Source organism: Ischnura elegans, chromosome 11 (assembly GCF_921293095.1).
Source record: "Ischnura elegans chromosome 11, ioIscEleg1.1, whole genome shotgun sequence".
In the NCBI taxonomy this organism is placed as follows: domain Eukaryota; kingdom Metazoa; phylum Arthropoda; class Insecta; order Odonata; family Coenagrionidae; genus Ischnura; species Ischnura elegans.
The window spans coordinates 31,785,320-31,806,010 of record NC_060256.1 but is presented as its reverse complement, the minus strand read 5'-3'; the positions used below and the strand labels follow the sequence as shown (position 1 = coordinate 31,806,010).

The 20,691-nt window shown below is 36.7% G+C and overlaps 1 protein-coding gene across 1 annotated transcript; it reads left to right on the top strand.

Annotated features, from left to right (window-relative positions):
- The first annotated feature begins 2,767 nt into the window (after positions 1-2,767).
- Positions 2,768-18,397, top strand: LOC124168172. The gene is made up of 2 exons (XM_046546297.1): positions 2,768-3,070; positions 15,217-18,397. The coding sequence occupies exons 1-2, from the start codon at positions 3,054-3,056 to the stop codon at positions 17,285-17,287; spliced, it is 2,088 nt and encodes a 695-aa protein (XP_046402253.1). The 5' UTR covers positions 2,768-3,053; the 3' UTR covers positions 17,288-18,397.
- Positions 18,398-20,691: the final 2,294 nt, after the last annotated feature.

The following is a 20,691-nucleotide window of genomic DNA, read 5'->3' as shown; positions in this document are numbered from 1 at the left end:
ATCAAGATTGCAACGGCGCGAAAGAATCGTATATGCATCGATCTTCATTTCGATCTCTTTTTTTCTTGGTACACTAGCGCTAACCATCGTAAGTTCGGCAGTGTTAGGTACTAAGGCCTACGATGGTAACTCTGCGCGTCTACACGACGTTTTGAGGTTACGATCGTACGGATCAACGTCGCGACGATCGTGGTGTAAACGGGGCATAAGCGCCGAGCTATGAAGGCACCCTAGGCATCATTCTTACCAGTTTAAATTTGTGTACAAGACGGACAAGATGGTCTGGACTGCTGAGCATATGAAGCGACAAGTAATCGTGGGCACCGCACCACAGTCGGAGAGCAAAGCAAAGGTGTTCGCTCTGGACTATTTTAGGGTGCGATTCATAGACGACACTGAAATTGCTCACTTAACAAAGTCTCTCTTTACGGTAAAGTGAGACTTTAGCTAAAGTTCGATGCAGAGTCGTTTCAAGGATCTCACTTTATAAAGTGGCACTTTAGCTCCTAAAGTCTCGATCATGCATTGAAATTTTGAGTGTTGGCAATGAACGCTGCGAAAAAGTGAAGAAAAAGATGACACACGATTTTAAATGCGTACTTGTTTACAATTGTTTCTAGCGACTGGGTTTTCGTGTTGTATTTTGCTAAGATTTTATTAAGCTGCATTTTCTCGTTTTCTCATATTATGTGCGAATGTAAATGAATACTGCATCATTGAAAGCTTTTCCCCACTACCTTTTTTGTACGTTAATGACTGAGTTAGCTGAATAAAAGCTCACTTTTAATTAGCTTCGTGCATTGCCCTTCGATGTTTCCAGCGATGTAAATATTCAAATGATGATATTTTCACGACATTTTATATGATTAACTGCAAACGGTTGTTAGGACTACATGCTAGGCGAAGTTTGATGGTGTACTTCCATTGAAGGTGGGTGAAATAGTGAAATTCTCTCGCGTTAACTTGAAACTACCAATTATTTGAAGATATACCGATCAGTGGTTGTCTCAGTTGGACGCATATTTTGAATGAGGTATGGGTGTTTGCTGAATTCTTTTCTGCTTACCAATATTTTAATTCTTAGAATGTTGAGCTAAGGCGTTATATACTACACTAGAGAAATGGACATTCAAGAATACCCACATCATCAAAACCAATGAATGAATGGCCACACAATGAAACATTTTGAATGTGAGAATGGATTTATATCAATAAATATCTCTTTGTCTGCTTCAAATGATGCCTCGACATATGTGAATACCTAACCCGAGTATCCATTCACGAATTTTGTAGTAAAAAATGTCAATGAAGTCTGTGATGCTGTGTAAATGAAATTTCATAACAATCCTACATCCTCGAGAAAACATTGCTTTGCTGCAGATAATATGATTATGAAGGAAAGTATGTTTTAATTTTTTTGCTGCCTTTCATGACGAGATCTTATATCATCATTATAAACATTCAAATGCATAGTCGAAAAAAGAAACAGAAACTCGACTCAATATAGTTTCAAAATCACAGAAACCTGTTAAACGTGATATGGAGGCATACGGAATACATTAAGCTAAATTTGAATAAAAACGCTTAAAATGCAATGCAAGGTATAGAAGCTAGCATTTGGCTGACCAAACGACATGAAAATCAAGTCTTCGCGTACGAAGGCTATTGACGCCAATGTAAACAGAATTTTGCTATCATATTCAAGTATCTTTTAGGAAAATCATGGAACATAAACGCATAAATAACAGAAGTACTTAACAATTAGCTTGTGTACAAATGCAACATAAATTATGCCAATATGTCCAACCACTTACTGTGTTGTAATTATCACACGACCGATAGTTTAACTTCGAAACATAAGAAATGGGTCATCTCCATCAATACCGACACGATATATTTTCAGGGAAAAGACATATATTACGTGTCTGGTTATTTCTTCAAACATGCCACTCTGCTGCTGTGTTCTCACCAAAAAATTAGTTCCTATTCATTTCCGTAACCCAAATATCTTCATATTTCAACTTCAATAACAGCCGGTGCCGCCATATTTATTTATCCGTAAAGGACACTTTAGCCCTAAAGTGAGCTCCGGTTGGGCACTTTACGGTAAAGTGACGATTCGGCCATTTTTCTTCTAAAGTGGCGTTTATGAAACGGAAAAAGCAGACTTTAGCCCGGCTAAAGTATACTTTAGCCTAAAGTGCCGTCTATGAATCGCACCCTTAAGTATACCGGAAGTAGCCGAAAAATTCGGATTCAAATCCTAGTGCAGGTGATGACGCTGAATGATTTTTTTCTCTCACAATCAGTGGAATTTTCGAACAATTTGTGAATTGCGGGTGACTCCGTAAAGGTTATCACCGCGACTATATATTTAGCACAATTAAAAGCGAACTCCTCTTAGGGTCAAAGTTCGGGCTTTTAGTGATGTGGAAAATATGGCTTGGCTTCAGCTAGGAATTAGTATTAATGGTAAAAAATTCGGAAATGAAATTTAACTTGATAGATCGCATGGTGATAGATTAGGCTGAATTTCCTTCAGTTTTGCGAAACACGGTGATTTCACTGGGTGTTACTCGCAATAAATTTATCTCAATGCATCCTCGTTACCTTATTATATCTTATTTTCTTCTGATGCATCGAGTAAACCCCAACTCTCCATTTCCAAATGGCAACCGTGTTCCAACGTCCCTCCACACCGCTTCGTTCGGATCCTTTGACCGCTCAGTGAGCGATGACGAAGTCCGCTTTCCGCTCAACCTGCTAAGTCAGCGTGAATGTGCTCACAACAACACGACTGTTTGTTTACGTTTTAGAGTTCGTGATTTTACCCTAGCAACGCATGAACCAATCGGAAAGACGTAACTTATTTTTTATCGTTGCTTTTGTATGTGCCGTAGTAAAGCTGCAGTATTATGGTATCATGCTCCTGAAAGGTGTGTGATGTTTGGAGTTGGAGGAAACTTCGTATTTGACTGAAGCGATGATACTCGCCAGGTTATTCGTAACTTTTCTTGACAGCAGTGGATGACCCTCATATCGACTAAGAAGACATGGATTCTCACATAAGGTAAGGTAGCATTATTATAAACTGGGTAATTGGCTGATGCAATGGTTGACTTCTTTGATCTGTGATGTAAGAGGTTAGAAAGGCGTTTTTTACGTTAGGTACCATTGACTGCAGGTGCCGCTTACACTTTCACTCTAATTATAATACCTCTCAACCTTACAGTAAGGTACGTACCTCTCGATCACACGCTTTCAAATTGTTTAAAAGTTATATAGTGAAGCGTCACTAGTGATCCTGCGAGAGTATACTATAGTTTCTCATCTGATGCAAACCAGCTGAGAAAGTGATAACTCACGATGGTGATTAAATTATCTTCAAAGGAGCATGAGAGGATACCGTGTACATTATTCAAATTATAGAAGAGAAAAAATAACTGGACGTCAAAGAAATTACTCGGAAACATTATCACTGCGTTTGAAATTATGCAGAAATGTGCAATTTGCATGCGTTTACATATGCATGGCTACTATAAGGGCAACTTCTCCACAAAACTGAGGGCTTTCTCATTGCCATTCAGGATCAAGAGATGAGTGCAAGGAATAGAGAAATACATCCTCAACAATAACTTAGAAAATGACAATTTCAGAAATAAGAGTAGGTACCGAAAACAAACTGTTGATCATGTAACTAAAGAATGTACATCACTGGCAGGAAAATATTACTGCAAACGCCACAGTGGCACGGCTAACTGAAACAGAACAAGATCTGTAATACAACTGCTTTGCCGTAACAGTACAACCATATTAGAAAATGGGACTCCTTGTATTCCATTAGTATGCCAGTTGTATTACAATATCAAATTTCCTCTATAACTATTGTATATATGTATACCAAGAATACATTTGGAAGATATTCATACGAGTATGTAATGCATGTGAAGTGTTATTTTTGTTTTATTGTTGCCACAAATTTAATAATGAAAATGCAAGCTGAAATTAATGCCACAAATTGAGAGGTGTAAAGGAAAATATACTCTGAAATAAATAGTTTCCATAACTACATTTGAAAAAATGGGATTTATTGAAATCTTTCTTATCGGAAAGGAATAACGTACCTAACCCCAGTTATATTTTTACCTGTTATGAGGAAAAATGCCACTTTTCCGCCTATTACTCTGATATAGCCAGTTGGATGTATCTCTAACAAACAGCGTATCTTCATAGATTTTGTGTTTTCGTGCAGCTCCTGTGAAGATATGGAGAGATAAATTTTTTAATATACATGTATGAATGAAAACACACCTTTAGCATCATGTAGGTAATATCCATTTCTTGAAATACCTGCCACCGGTGATATAAAATATTTTTAGTTATTTAGAGCGTACTTTTTTCTCACTCCTCCCCTGCTCCTGCAATCTGCGGCCAAACACTTTCTCACTATCTTGACCAAATTGTTTCTGAGGAACTAACCAAGCTTTTTACCATTTATTTATCGTGATGTATTTTTTGTAATATTAAGCTCTGTTGAGGTCAACTCAAGTCACTTTTGCTAAATGTATCTTTCGTGAGTCATGCAAAGAAGTAAATTACCAAAGATTCCTTAAAAGCATCCTAAAAGTGTGAAGTGGAAGATCTTCCTAAAAGATCTTCCTCTTTAAATAGCTCTTCCAACCTTTTTCATGGGCAGGGTAATGGGAGTGGTGTTGGAACTGTATTCGGGGTCATGGTTGCATGTCATTCTCTTTCTCAGTGCTCTCCTCTCCAGATTAAGTTTTCTTGGATGGAATTCTTATACAAGCTGGAAGGCAAGTTTGCCTTCCAGCTTTTTGCAGAGAATTGCTCTTTCTGTGCTTTCTGGCATAAATTCAGTTTGATTGGGTTTCCAGTTTTAATCCTTGAAAATCGCCTGAAATATCAAAATGAGTACAAGAATGAAATCAGGGACTTGTCACACATTACCGTTTTATATAAAATGAAATAATAGACTCGGTAAGGTTCACTTAATGTATTTTAATATCATGACCAGGTTTGCGTGACATGGTTAGATGTAACCACATTACAAAACCTGAATCATGCTTATTAAATATTTCAAGTGAACCTTCCAAAGTTTATTCGATTTCATTTTACATAATGGATAGATACTTGAAGTTAAGCCTGAAAACATTAGTTACCAATAGGGTATTTTCCGTCATCAAAGAAAATGAAAAGCATTGATTGTGATTCGTTACCCACCATTAGTGCATTCATAATATACAAATTATTTGGTTTTAGAAATCCCAGTTTAGACTAATGTCAATGGTCAATTTTAACCCCTTTTGAAAAAGGCCAGATTGGTGCCCATGCAATGCCAATCCACGTGCCGTCACAGGGACCTAGATTCCATACGAGTAGATAGAAGTTTTACATTGTCTGAGATTACCATTGCATGCATGAGGCACACAGCTTAGGGAAACATCTCTTAATAATCATCTATTAAAATTGCCTATGGTCGGAAAGTTTCCTTCGTTTGATAGGGTGTTAACCTGGATCCGCCCAAAATATTTTTTTTGAGATTAATAGTTCATATTTTAAGGGAATGGTTAGGGTCTCATTTTTACTACATTCTGAAAATATTACGTTGATCGGTTGTGTAGTTTCCGAGATACAGGCTGTGACATAAATGTCACATTGGGCGGATCTGTTGTCTTTTGGTGCAATCTAATATTTCCCCAGAAAAAGCAAATATTTTTCGCATTTGAGCTGCACTGTTCATTTAAATGATAAAAATACACTAGAAAAACGTATTATTAATTACATACACTATTTTAAAGCTTTTGTTTAAATTTAAAGTAAATTGTTTAAAAATTTAGCAATAATTTTCAGAGTTCCATTGCCCGCGATTCATAAATTTTTCGCTGTAAATTGTGATTTTTTAAGATGCACAAATTTTTTGGATTTTTACAATGTTATTTCACAAATGTGGGGTTTATTTAAATTTATAATGTTTATATTATAAACTTGTCAAATGCACATCCAGAAAAATTATTTTAAATTTATGTTAAGTTTTCGGCAGGAGTGTTATGAAATTACAGAACCTTGAATTGACACAATCAATGGATTTGTTGAAGGTACATTTAAATAATATTTTTACATGGCTAATAAGTAAAACAGTTGAAAATGCATTTCTCAATTTTGGAAAATACATAGAATAAATATACATGTTTCAAAAATATTCTCGCAACACATAAGAGTGTAATACAGTATTAAATTGAATGAAATTTGAATCAATTTGTTTCATATAAACTAAAGATTGATTTAGAGTTCAATGCGGGTTATACGTACCATTTTGAGTGGTAAGTAGTAAAGCAATATTTGTCCATATTACATGCATCGCATGCAGTGCATTTGACGGAAGCGCAATGTTCTCGAGCATGGCGACGCAATCTTTTGTTATAGTAAAACAGAGACTAATTGATCATTAGCATCATAACATATTTCACTGTCTGTCTCTGTTGAAAATGAAGTAGTACGGCCGCTATAATTGGCTTTGCATCGATGTATGGTCAGTTATGTTTGCATTATTACACGCCTGATCTCTAATTGTGACATGCAATGACCAGATTTCGCTCGTGAACAGATTGTGAACAGCTTAAGATTGTGAACAGCTACATCCAAAAGCCAAGGAAAAATATTCCACCACCACCACCAAAACTGATTGTCTTCCGCCGAATGAATTGCATGCAAGAATGGATACCAAAATACGCAATCATTCTCCTGCCTAAAGAGAATTAATTCTCAGTGGGAAAAATTCCCCTGAAACGTTCTTTCAATGTAGTGATCTACGGCGAAGGTCCCAAAATTTGTCTATTATGTCGGGCATCGTATTGTCTGCACAGTGAAGGTATCTACTCATCACAAAGAAGCTATTCCTTCGCTAGGCTACGGTAACCATTGAGTTGTGAGCACCCCCAGAATCTTCCCAGGAGCATCGCTTGGATGGAAACCAGTTACAACCTCATAACAGTAAAATTCCAATGAAAATTTTCATCTCCTCTTTATTGATGCTAGAAGATGAAAAAACAGTAGAAGTAGTATAATAATCTAATTCTGCCATGAGAAAAAAGAATGTCATCCGAAAAAACAATTTAAAAAATTTCTACACTTAATTTTTCCCTCTATTCAGGAAGATCTGTTTCGGGGAATAACCTATTTCTTACAAAATGACCTTCTTGTCGCAAATTGGCAGCTTCTCTTTTTACTTTTTTCTATTGGAGAAGTGATGTAAGCTTCGTTGATTTCGAATCCTTTTCCTTACATGTAACTGGTACCGAAATTCTTCCGGACTTCTCTTGAAATTCATTAGTATTATCATTATCAAGCTGCAAAACAAGCTCCACTCTTGCCCGAAGTTGTCTTCCCGTTAAATTTTCCACAAGTCCATCAGCCTGGTCATCTGCAATGTCCTAATCAGTGACAATTGCTGCTTCTGCTGGCTCAAGGTATATTGTACTTCGTCAAAGTCTTCGTTTTCCAGAAGCTATTTGGCTTCACACAGTGCTGAGCTATCGATATCCCTAATATTAAAAATTTTAATTCAAAAGTAATTACCGGAATAAAAGTAAATAAATGCAAATTTATCGATTTATTGAAAAATAATAAATCTTTTGGCGGGAATACGAAGGAAAAAACGTTGAAAATGCAATAAATTCTAACTAGAGCAAAAAATTCGAAACTTTAAAGATTTGCATAGGGATCCGCCCAATGTGACATTTATGTCACAGTAACATTTATCAGTGTATATTACAGAAATGGAAAGCAATACCAAATATATTAATGTATTATTAATAATTTTGTATCATTATGTTGATACATACCAAAAATTGTCGCTGTAGCGCTTATAGTTAATGAAAAAATTAAATATTTACACAAAGCGAACGTCCATTTTTAGTGTCTAGCAAAGGCACCTAAATACCAGGGGTACTTAAAGGATAGGTCTTCACTCTTACTTGACAATTCTTACCTTGAATTGAAGCACTTAGCTTCCTCTTTCTTATAAGGTATAAAACACAACAATATACCGTGCCCGAACGATGCAAGAGCCATTGCAGTGGAGCGATACAGGGTGTGACATTTTTGTTACATTGGGCGGATCCAGGTTAATAATCCTTATTTAAGCCAAGCGCTAACTGCTGGCAGGGTACTCTATGCTACCGCCATGCTCGGCAGCAAGCAGCCCGATTTGTAGCGGCATTCATAGCCTCGCACCCAGGTGTCCTCACAAAGCAGCAGCCAGACATCACATGGGCTTTTCCCAGCATTCATACTTAGACGTCACGTTTTTGTGCGCTTGAAATTTTTCACTTTTCATTTAATCGCGAAAAATAGACATTGTCATTTAAAAATCTGAAAGCATAAAATACGTACTTCCAGAGTAATAATCTCTCGATTTAGGCAATAAAAAAATAATAGGAAACCACCCTATTGATATGTATGTCATTGATTTTATGGCTAATTAATTTAACATTTGGAACATTCCTAATATAACATTCCTAATACATATACATAGTTTTAAGAGCAAAGTACTATTCCTCGCCTGTCATTGATAGTTTTCATCCTATCCACTACATCAGTCATCAAGTCCCTGGAATCAATTATTCATCTTTAGATAAAGGTAGCCTAAAATCAGAATCTAGAGTGGGAGGGAGAGCTGTTGTCTGTATTGGGAGTCTAATTGATAAAATCTGATCAGTGCTTCCTCAACTCCAAATTCCCTTTGCTGGAGCACCTGGCTCTCCTTTTTGGCTGCAGATATTAAATCCGTGTTGCATTCTGTCCTTATAACTCCAGCACATTGTTTTTTGGCAACAAAATGGCTTCTAAGATAAGGAAATAGTTAATCAGCCTCCCATGATGATTAAATGTGTCCAAATGCAATCAAATTGACTGGCACAAAGAGCTTTTGCTGTCCGGCTTTACTCAGATAGCCTCTTGTGGTGAAATTTGTCTGCTTTCCTGTCTACTGTATGCTGTTGATGAGTATTTTGGAAATTGTTTCTTTAAAATCTTTAATTTTACCTGTTCTTATGAGTGCATGCAGTGGCTCCTACTCCATGGGGCCTGAGGGGGCCCGAGCCCCCCCAAAAATTAGCTACAGATGTGAGGAAAAAATGTGTAAGGCTTGTCGATTTTCCCCGGAGTGTCCAGATATAGAGATTCGAGTGATCAGGGTTCTAATTTTGATCATATGACTCTTCTAAAATGCTTAAAAACTTAAAATTCACCACTTATAAAATTTACCGTGGCAAGGTCCCTGGTGTGGGCCCCCCCAATATCTTTTGTAAGTCGGCACCCCTGAGTGCATGCCTGATAACTAGCCTTGCAATGGGGAACTTGCATGGGTCATCAATTGCTCTAAAAACTATTTTGAATAAGTAAAATGGATACATATATTAGCTTGCAAAAATACATTAAGTTTCTCCATTCAACATCAAAAGGAATAAAAAATTGCATTTAAAATCGAGAAAAATTTCTCTGAGCCGACCACTGCACGAAGACACCCGAACGTTGCCGAGGCCAGACGTGATGTCATAGGTGCCTAAACAACCGTAGGGAGTTGGGAAATACGCTGAGCGCATGCTGTAAAATTTGTCTTGAGGGAGTATTTACCCACTCATCGTCGCTTTATTTTGTTCTGTTATTCTTGGGCAAGTTTTCCTATTGCTATTGTGCCACGATTATTACTTGGGCTATTAATAATGCGACATCGGGATGATTAAGTAAAACGTTTCACTTCGTATGCTTCAGTTATCAGAAAAATGGATGATAACGTTGCCGCTCGTTCGAATAGTACACCTGAAATTCATCTGCATCTACGGAATACCCCGCAAGCCGCATAAAAGGTGTGTGGCATGGGGGTGTTAGGACACCAGACTTTTTTTTAGGACACCAAAAATTGATGCCACGACCCTCATAGAATTTGTTAAGACCAATTATTGCTATACGTCGGCGGAAAATCGAGATGTAAAAGAAACTTGTAATACTGGAGGATAAGGATCGTAAGCTGTGCTGTTGAATTTGGCAAGGCCGAATTAGCGGAGAAGGTAGTCCTATCCGTCCTATGGTACGAATTCACAGCAAAACAGTCTGCACACAATCCACATGTGAGATCGCGAATCGGTTCCGCTGCCAACACACACACAAGCTGCAACATATTTCAATAATATAGGTAAATCCATAAACAATATACTAGCATATACCATAAAAATATAGTGGGAAATAGGCAAATACTCATCAAAAACTGGAAGTCACTGTCACATTCTTATATTCATCAGATACAACTTAACAACAACAGAGCTCGTAATGATGAAAACAACTATGTATTTATTCACTGATTTAAAGCCTTAAATTAGCCCACATAAGTGACACAGGTGACTTTTCTCACTAATATTCGTTGAAATAATGGAATAACAAACTTCACACACAGTTTTTATTTCAATAGCTTGAGTGTGAAATGTCATATCTACGGTGAACAACAGAGGTTAACACGCCACTGACAATTTTTACACTACTGTTAGACATTTATCGATAGCTACTGATAACTCTTGGCTGCTATTTTTCAACCTTGTCAAACTTTGTGCATTACAACCACTGGCACTGTGATTATTAGCAGTAGCTTGACGGGAGATGTCACATTGAAAATAACACTATTTTTGCCCAAAAATGTTCCTAGATGTCTCCAATCAGCGAGCAAAAGTTGCATTGACTGGAATTCACCTCATAATACAAGCACAGACAGTCCTAAACGACGAATTCTCCGATACCTACGAATAAACAGATGAAGTTATTGTTTATAAAAGCTAAGCGGACATTAGTAAACATCTAAATCATTCTAATTACATACTTAAATGAATGATATGCCGTCGATAACATCAACTTACAATTAACATATTCCCCTTCCAACGGCCATGGCTCAGGCTCCTACAACGATGTTATTTAGGTTTCATAAAATTTTTGGTTTCACTGCTCCAGTTTTATATGTCATGCCCTTACTCAGGTATTAATATTATAAATAATACAAAATATATGAGGGCTTCCGACCCTCTATTGACAGATATTTATCTTTAAATAGAATATAATCAACACGTCTAACAAACGAAGCTCTCACAACTGCTGTCAAGTATTACAAACAATAACAACAATAGCTTCGTTTGATGTTTAGGCATCTTTGACGTCATCGAGGCTTCGTCGGCAGTGGCTTGGGGGGTGAGGGAGTTTTTCCAGCGCTTTAAAATTCGATATATTTATCATTGAAAACATATCTCGCGAAGGAAAACTCAGATATGCATGCGGTTTTCTTTGTTGTATTCAGAAAATAATTTTCTGTCTGCCTGTGAAATAAAAAATATTCATGCAAGTTCCCCATTACCATGAATGAAGGCTTCATTTATAGGATAGATGTAGGCAAGATGACCGCCTAAATTAATTTGCATTCCTATGGCTCATGTAGGAAATCTTTCAAAAGTAGTGAAAGGGTTGTATTTTGTGACCTCTGGCTGCTGGCATTTCATGCTGCATGCTCAAGACTAAACAAATTATTGTAAAAAGCTTTGTTTGAGAACCGGAACATCTTTTGGAAATGCTATTCATACCAAGCCTTGAAATTTTCCCTTTCCAATATGTCGGCAGACATTGAGTTTTTGAAGCAAGGAATTAACAACATTAATGTAAATCGGTGTGAGCATTCTTAAGCTGCAAAATAAATACTATCTCCAAAAACGACAAAATCAAGCTATTGTACTAAATGTGGGAGTGTCTCAACTACAAAAACTAATCCCAGTTGTGATAATCCAATCAGCATACAAGCATATATGTTATGTAGGTCTCCTTGTGAAAATTCTAGTGGAAACATCAAAGAAAGTGTCAGCGGAGATGTTCAACCAGCATCAAAAGAAGAAAAGGGCTTTTCAGAAGTTAAATCACAAAAAATGAAACACTGCAGTTAGGTGTTGGTACTGGAGAAAATAAAAAAAAAAGGTCTGCAGGCTGCTGAATGCTCAACATTCCCTTGTATTGGTTGTATAGACCCTAATGTGTACTGCAATTGACAAGGTATTTTCTAAATGATTTTAACATTACATGTAAAACTGGCAAACAAGTTAAGTAAGTGTGCCATACTTTTGCTATGATATGGTGAAAGATTTAACTCAGTGGCCTCTAGATATATTTATAAATCATTTCACATGTCCTTAAAGTTTTGTGAATGATGCCAGCCTGAAAGATGACCTAAAGCCAACAAATGCAAAATTCTCATCAACCCTTGGTACACGTCTTTCACATCAAAAAGAATCCAATTTGGGGAAATCACTTGATGGCTAACTAAGCATCTATTATCATAGAGTTCAATCTTGAGAAATAAGTTAAATAACTTAGAAATCATGCTAAATAAAGATGACAATCAAGTTAAACCACTTTGTATTATTGAGCTCTTGTTCAACTCTAAGGAAGTCGAATTCATTTGTATTCTTGGTTTCTGTGTTGGTGTTTTATTTATTTAGTGTAGGACATCCTTTAAAAATGGAGGAACCCCAGAAATTATTAGTTATAACAAAATAAAAAGAGAGCCAGACAGTAATTACGGAGAGTGCAACAATGGTGAAAATAGAACACTTTACTAAAACTTTATTAAACATTACTGCAACATTATTCATTGTGCTAAATCATCTTACAACAATCACTTGATAGAAAATTCAGGTAATGCATTAAAGGCAGCTTTGTCCATTAAGAAGAGCAACAAAAAAAGTGCCCCTCAAACAGAAGACATAAGCATATGGCATTCAGGTACTCTGGTGACAAGCCCACAAACTAGGTATTACAAATATCTTTACATAATGACTACTGTATTGAAACTCTGAGGAGAATCCGCAATGGAATTAATAGCGCCCATGCAACTGAAGTTACCCATCATGAGCCACCTGCATCTAAATGCTGTAATGTACCTTTTATTTACCCTACTACCCCACAAAAAATTTTACAAATAGGCCGCTCATTACATAGTAAAATGTTATTTGTTTTTAAAGAAATTCCTGACAGGATTATTAAACAGGGGCGGATCCAGGATTTCTTTCTGGCGGGGGCACAAGCAAGGCCGTATCCAGGATTTTGTTCAGGGGGGGGCACAAGGATATCTCGTAATACAAAACGAACGCAATGATAATGGGACCGTATTAAAAATCTTGCATATTTTTGAGGGTCTGGGGGAGGGCACGTGCCCCCCATCCCCCTGGATCCGCCTATGTTATTAAATGTTCTATTCCCTTCACCATTAATCTATTCACCTGCTTGTATAATTTATCAGTTTCAGAAGACATCAATTTCATAGTCAAGTTTTCACTCTTTTTAAAAAGGGAGGTAAAACTGACTGTAATAACTATTGATCTATAAGATTACTCTTTTGTTTCTATAAGGTATTGAAGAAGGTCATATACAATAGGGTGGTCTCCAATTTTTTTAATTGCCTAAATCGAAAGATTATTACTCCTGGAATACTAATTTCACACTTTTAGATTTTTAAATGACATTATCTATTTTTCTTGATTAAATTAAAAGTGAAAATTTTCAAGTGCACGAAAGTGCGACAACTAACAATAAGTATGAATGCTGGGAAAAGCCCATGTGATGTCATTCTGGTTCCAGCTGCCGCCATGTGAGGGCACCTTGGTGCAGGGCTATGAGCGCCGATGGGATGCAGGCTAGTAGCAGGTGGCAGAGTACCCTGCTAGCTGGTAGCACTTGCCTTAAATAAGGATTATTAATACCCTATTAAACTAAAGAAACTTTCCGACCATAGGCAATTTTAATAAGTGATTATTAAGAGATGTTTCCCTGAGCTCTGTGCCTCATGCATGCAATTGTAATCTCAGACAACGTAAAACTCCTATCTACTCGTATGGAATCTAGGTCCCTGTGACGGCACGTGGATTGGCATCGCATGGGCAGCAATCTGACCTTTTTCAAATGAGGTTAAAATTGACCATTGATATTCATCTAAACTGGGATTTCTAAAATTTAATAATTTGTGTATTATGAATGCACTAATGGTGGGTAACAAATCACAATCAATGCCTTTTGTTTTCTTCGATGAAGGAAACTACCCTAATGCCTTTTAGATTTCCTACACAAAATGCAATTTTAACTAACAATAAGTATCAATTTGGCTTCCGACAAAACAGATCAAAATCTGATGCACTATTTGAATTTCTTGGTGATACAACAAGTGCTGATACTTTTTTGATTTTGAACCTGCAAGTACCTGGTTCAATGCCAGTTTCATCCCATGAGCTAGTATTTCAAAACCTAGGCATAATGGCATTTTATACCCAATCTTTCGATTTTTTACGAGCCTTAAAGGGAAATAAAACATTCTATGTGGTTGATATGCTTGAAAAGCATACAATTGTGAATTCTTTATTTTGTGTCGTTTTGTATTTTTCATTTATTATTGTGTTACCCACACTTACAAATACTTGTTGGAAAGACCTCTGAAAAAATTGTATAAGGTTTATAACAAAGTAATAATTTTAAAAAAATGTATGCAACTATTGTAAACCCAATGTGCGTATTGTTAGAATACTAAACACAAATTTTGTATTGAGTGCATTTATTTTCATGATTAGATTTGCAATTGACTACTAAATATGGTTTAATTCATGATTTCCTTAAATAATTGTTATAAACGTTTAAATTGGGATATAATTTTTATATATTTAATAAATACTAAATATTTATTTAAAATAATGTTATATAATTTAATAAATAATAATGTTAAAAAGCATTCTTAATGAACTGATTTCACAATTTATCTAATGAAACTGAGGCATTTTAGGGGTTAAATGATCCCTATCCGTCCTTCTAGGTAGCAAAAACTCCTGTCCTCCTAATCTTAAAGAAAATATTGTATAGTTGGCTAAATATATTCATTATTGCAAAGAAGGTAATAAACATATGTAATATTTTTTCTTCACAGTTAACGATTGCACATTAAATTATGTAGTGTATGTAAATTATGTGATTTTTGTTAGTGTCATAGCTGGTGACGAGATGATCTAATTAACAAATTGGAATATGAATCAATGTATATGTTGTGTGTATGTCTTTATGATGCAATACCACTTACTCCCTGTACTGGCTTTTTAGCTATTAAAATTACTATTATTATTTCTAATTTTGTAGGTGCATTGGAGTAGATGGGGATAAGGAATGGATATTAAGAGCTGCTGCTTTTCAACAACAGTACTATGTAGACAGAAATTCATGGCAATGTTGCAAAGGAAAAAGAGAAATATTGGAGGAAGAAATAAAAGCTCTATTTACTGACCCCTGTCATGGTGTTACCAATAACGTTGAAATGCTCATGGATGTGATTTACAAACAGGTTTATGGCTTTTCTATGTTTAGCATACAAACTTTAAAGCCGAAGGATGAAAAATACAAACTGACATTATTTCTTGTGAAGTGTGAAAGCATTAAGAGCTATTTTGATGAAGTTGGGAATGTATATACTTCCCGACTGCATATTTATCGGCAAAGGGGGATCATAAAATTTGTTATTCATCCTTCAAAAATGTTAAAAGTTCATGATTTTGTGGGTTTATGTGATGAATTGGCGAGATGGTGGCATGGTGATAAGGATGAGATCACCCGACTGGGTAAAAATATATACCATAAGCTAGGCTTACATTCAGAATTTGCAGTAAGATCGCTATTCAATCTAGGGAAAAGAGATGAAGATTGTATTCATTTCCCAGTTGTCCGAATAGCAAGACATGGAAATGAGAGTGCGTGTAAACGGTCTATATTTTATGTGGACCACATTGGTAGAGTATACTGGGATTGGGAAGACTTCCTTCGCAAAAATATTTATCCTAAATGTATTATGTGCTATCCCCGCAATGGCGTCTACCAAGCTAATCTAGAAGGTGACGTATTGTTAGATGTCACTTGGTCACCTGCTAAAGGGAATGTCATGAATGCACTTGATGTTATAAGACCATGTATTGCGTTAGGGTCCCTGGTGCTTGGTGGCGGTGTCTTAGCGGCTACAGGTATGGCCATTGCATCTGGGTGTTCTCTTGTTGTGGGAGGCAGTCAGTTATTCGATCGCTGGAAGCACGAACAAAGTATAACAAATCATGAGGCTGCTGGGGGATGGCTGAAATTTGTTGAAGGACTTGCTGGAGTCGCGAGTGGGCCATTGAAGTTGGCTCAGGGACTGACAACTGGTGGGAAGATGGAAAAAGGAATTCAGGTGTTAGCAAAAATTTCAAATGCCATAGCACCTAGTAACAATGCTGGTGGGAATACCATTGGTGGTATTGAGAAAGTAATTGCAATACAGAGGTGTTTCAGGGGAGTAAAAATTACTCAACAAGATGTTGATGCTGTATTTTCTTATGTGAAAGTCAAATGCATTGAATTGAAGAATTTTGTCATTGAGATCAGTTGCAGAGTTAAGGAATTTTTTTTAAAACTGTGGTGCACGTATTTACCATTGGTAGAACACTGTGAGGTTGCTAATGGTATATCGAGTGCTATGTCAGCATCAAAAAATTTTGAAACCAATGTGGGTGATTTCAAAGATGAAAACGATTTCTACAGCATTGCCAACTTAATATTTGAAATTAAGGCTTTGAAGTTGAAAAGTATGGAAAAAGAATATCAAGAGCACAAAAAAAGGACACAAGAAAGCTTAGGAAGTGGCTTTGATGAATCACTTTTTGACAAAGAATGGGGTATAAATGTTGGTGATGACAGGAAAAAAAAATTTTTAGAGAAAGTGAATTCTGAAATATCTGAGGGAGAAGTCATTGAGTGTCATGAAAAGTACACTAATGAAATCTCAATACTAAATCATGGGTTTGATGGTGTAAAATTTTCAACTGATAAGGCAGCTATCAGAAGTTACCTAATTTTTCATTGTGTGAATAGAGATGTCACCCCTAAAGAGTTTTTCTCTATGATAACAAACATAGGAACAGAAGTTTCTAATTTTGTGAAAATTAATGAGTGTGGAATTACAAAATCTACTACATATTATAATGATAAAATTCCATTAGTCGTAAAAATTTCAGATATCAATGGCAAGCCTTTTGTAGATTTTGCTCGTGTTGAGGATTATAATCCCACAGCCGATTGTCCCATCAGTGATAATGATGGTCATTCTCTCTCCGTGGAAAGTGATAGCGATGGAATCTCAATTGCCTCTGCTGCAGTGAAACCATCCAGTAATCCTCCGAATACTTGAAACAATATTGGCTCCAAGACTTTACTTGATAAAACAGGTACAGTGAAGTTAATAGATGGTTATAATAACCTAAATTATTTTTTTACTAATGTTCAGTCTGTAAGAAATAAGATTCTAGCCCTTGAAGTCTTGTTAGCTGACCTCGACATAAAGGTTTTGCTTATGTGTGAACATTGACTCAATGCCAATGAAATTAATGCATTTAGCATTTATAACTTTAATCTTATTTCACACTATAGCTGTAGCAAGGGTCAGGGTGGTTGTGTCTCTTTATATTGCCAGGATGAAATTAAAGCCTTACTGTCTGTAAAAAAGACTCCCGAGATTGAAGAGCTCAAGGGTCTAAACAAATCAGTCAATATCAATGCAATAAAAAGCATACTAAGGAGAATTTATTTCTACGTTGGATGGTATGCTTTCAAAAATCTTCGGCTCCATAATATTTCCGGTACTTAATTTTTCTCAAATAAGTACCTATTTTTTGCACGTAAATTCAAGTTGCACAACTTGGAGCGCTTGATATTCTCCTAGTTTTTGTCCCAGTAACTTGCAACGTTGATATAAGAAAGCCAGTTCCAGTATTAACAGTTTGTGGAAAACAAATTGTTTATCCCACTAAAATTGATTGATTTCTTGTATTCTCTGCAACTTCAAAACCAATGGATCAATTGAAAATTAATTAGTACTGTTGTGTGCCTTAGAATATAAGAAATGCTGGTACGTAATAATACATATACTCCATTTGGTTGTAGTATCTTTCCTTTCATGTGTGGTAAAAAGACAATTTGTCATGTTGAAAACATTTGTTTTATTGTGTATTACTTTTGCTCAATTTTTGTTATCAATTTGTATTTTTTATCGTATAAGTATATGTGACTGGATTGTTGATTTAGCAAAGACAACTATGTATTATACAGTGCAGTGAACAAAACCAATATTTATTGTACTAAGTCAGGTGATCATGGTTGGAGAAGACTCGTATCCTGTTGTGCCTTAAATACACTCTTGTAAGATTATACTACTTATAAGAATATGGGGAGATAGCTGTGGTGGAAATTTTAATACCATTTAACCAAGAAATAAATAATTTTTGTATTTTAATGGCTAAAATTTGTGAAACTCATTTTTCTCAAGGTAATTTGTGGATATAGGTTTGTTTGTGTGCCTGCTTAGTTTTTATTTTTGGATTTGTTATGGTTTTCAAGGTCTCTTATTCTCTCTCACACTCACTTAATAAGTATGTACTGACAAGGAATTCGTGTCATACAGCGTTTATGTCACCCTTGCCACCCAGAACAACATCTCCCCTTAACCCATTAGTGCATTGCGTCCGATATATCGGACCTGCGTTTTTAATTTTTTTCTGGGCTCCAGTTGACATGATCTACATTGTGATACTATATTAATTTCAAATGGATGTCTGTCTTTACCACTCCGCTAATATTTTAGTTGCCTTCTTGAATTTATATACTTGAGAAGCATTTATGTGAGACATGGCATTGAAAAAAGTTTCACTTACATGGGGTAAGTAAATTACTTTTTATTAAAGAATTTTGCTCAATATGTTGATAACTTTGATCTTTTTTTCTTCTAAATGTTGATGTTTTTATTTCCTATGGCCTAAGGTTTTGGTGTACTATTTTGTTTTTCTTTATCTACAATTAAAATTGACCGTTCGATATTTCGGATGTCATGCACGGGGGTGAGTTCTCGTGACTAATCTTAAAATGGTTGCTCTTATATTACAACTTCAAAATTTGTTTTAGTATTGCATGTATGATTATAAAATGAAATTAATGTTATTCAGCGGTGGAGTACTAGCATATTGTAAGTAACTATCCGTAAAAAGATTATCAGCCTTGGCAATAAATAAACTAGAAATGGGTCGAATAGCAGATTTCTCAAATTCGAATATCGAATTCGAATACTAAATCATTGCTCGAATATTCGAATACCTCGAATACTACAATTGCGCAAAGCATATAGAACGTACGTTTTTTCTTCTATTTCCTTTGATGAATGTATTAATATAAGGGTATACAGTGGAACCTCGATCTATCGTTTTTCAGGGGGGACGAAAAAAAACGTTGAATGCGGGAATGTTTGACTAGGTTGTCTATGCAGCAGGAAACCCAGGGTTTTGACGAGTAATTGAGATTTCCTTCAAAGGATTCAAACAGGAATTTAGCTGATTAATGGAATATTTTAATTTTATGGAAACAATTTTGGCATATCGCTCATTCAACTAACATCTCTTTCAAATATCCTAAGGTGACAACCGCCTCGCGAAAAAATGATTGCATGCCGTCTCGGCTTTTACACTTGTGGCGATTACACGGCAATATAACGGAGATGTTCCGACTCGCAACGGCGCACCGCGCGCCCTCTGCGGACGTCCATGGAACTCCCCGGAAAACAACGGCGAAGCGATGCGCGCAAGTTCCTGAGGGAGTCACACGTGAAGGAGTTGTGCAGGCAGTCAGTCTTGCCCAGTCATCGAAGTCGCTTGTTACGCCCGTCGGTGCTACATCGAAACGCTGGTCTTTTTTTAGCGATGGCCACACAAAACGTTCCGCTATTTAGATTTTATCTCTCAGTTCACGACGGACATTCGTCATGTGGCCGGGGCAGAAAACGTCGTCGCGGACGCCTTGTCGCGGGTGGAGGAAGTCTCCGCCGCGGTGCCCCATTCTACCCTCGCTTCTGCTCAGGAGGATGATCCCGAGTTGAAAGCCCTCATAGACGACAATAACTCCTCCCTTGTATTTCGGAAAATATCTCTCCCCGATACCGGAATGGAAGTGTATTGCGACATTTCAACCTCTATTGCACGCCCGTTCGTGCCGAGTGCTTTGCGGAGACAGGTGTTTGAATCACTCCACTCCCTCAGCCATCCCGGCATTAAGGCATCGGCCAAGCTCGTATCGGAACGTTTTGTGTGGCCATCGCTAAAAAAAGACCAGCGTTTCGATGTAGCACCGACGGGCGTAACAAGCGACTTCGATGACTGGGCAAGACTGACTGCCTGCACACTGCTACGATGGATTTCTGTCTGATGTATACATTCTTATCTACCAAACGCCATTTCAGCGGCTCGCCCATCTGATACTCGGCTTCATCCAACTTCTTATTTTCAACCGGTAGCTCGCTTTACCCTCACTCCTACTGTCAAGTGCTAGCGGACAATCCGAGGAGGCGTTTCGCAAAATACTCGCGCTTATCCACCGGATTTTCTTCTCTTCAATTATTTTCAGTCCATCTTTGGAAGTTCTCACGAGATAAGCAGACGAATTCGAATTGCTAGCACGGAGAAACCAAATATCTTGAGAAAATATCCCTTCGACTGTGACAATAGAGATTTATAGCATAACTCATAAATTGTAACTTGATGTGTGTTTTCGGAA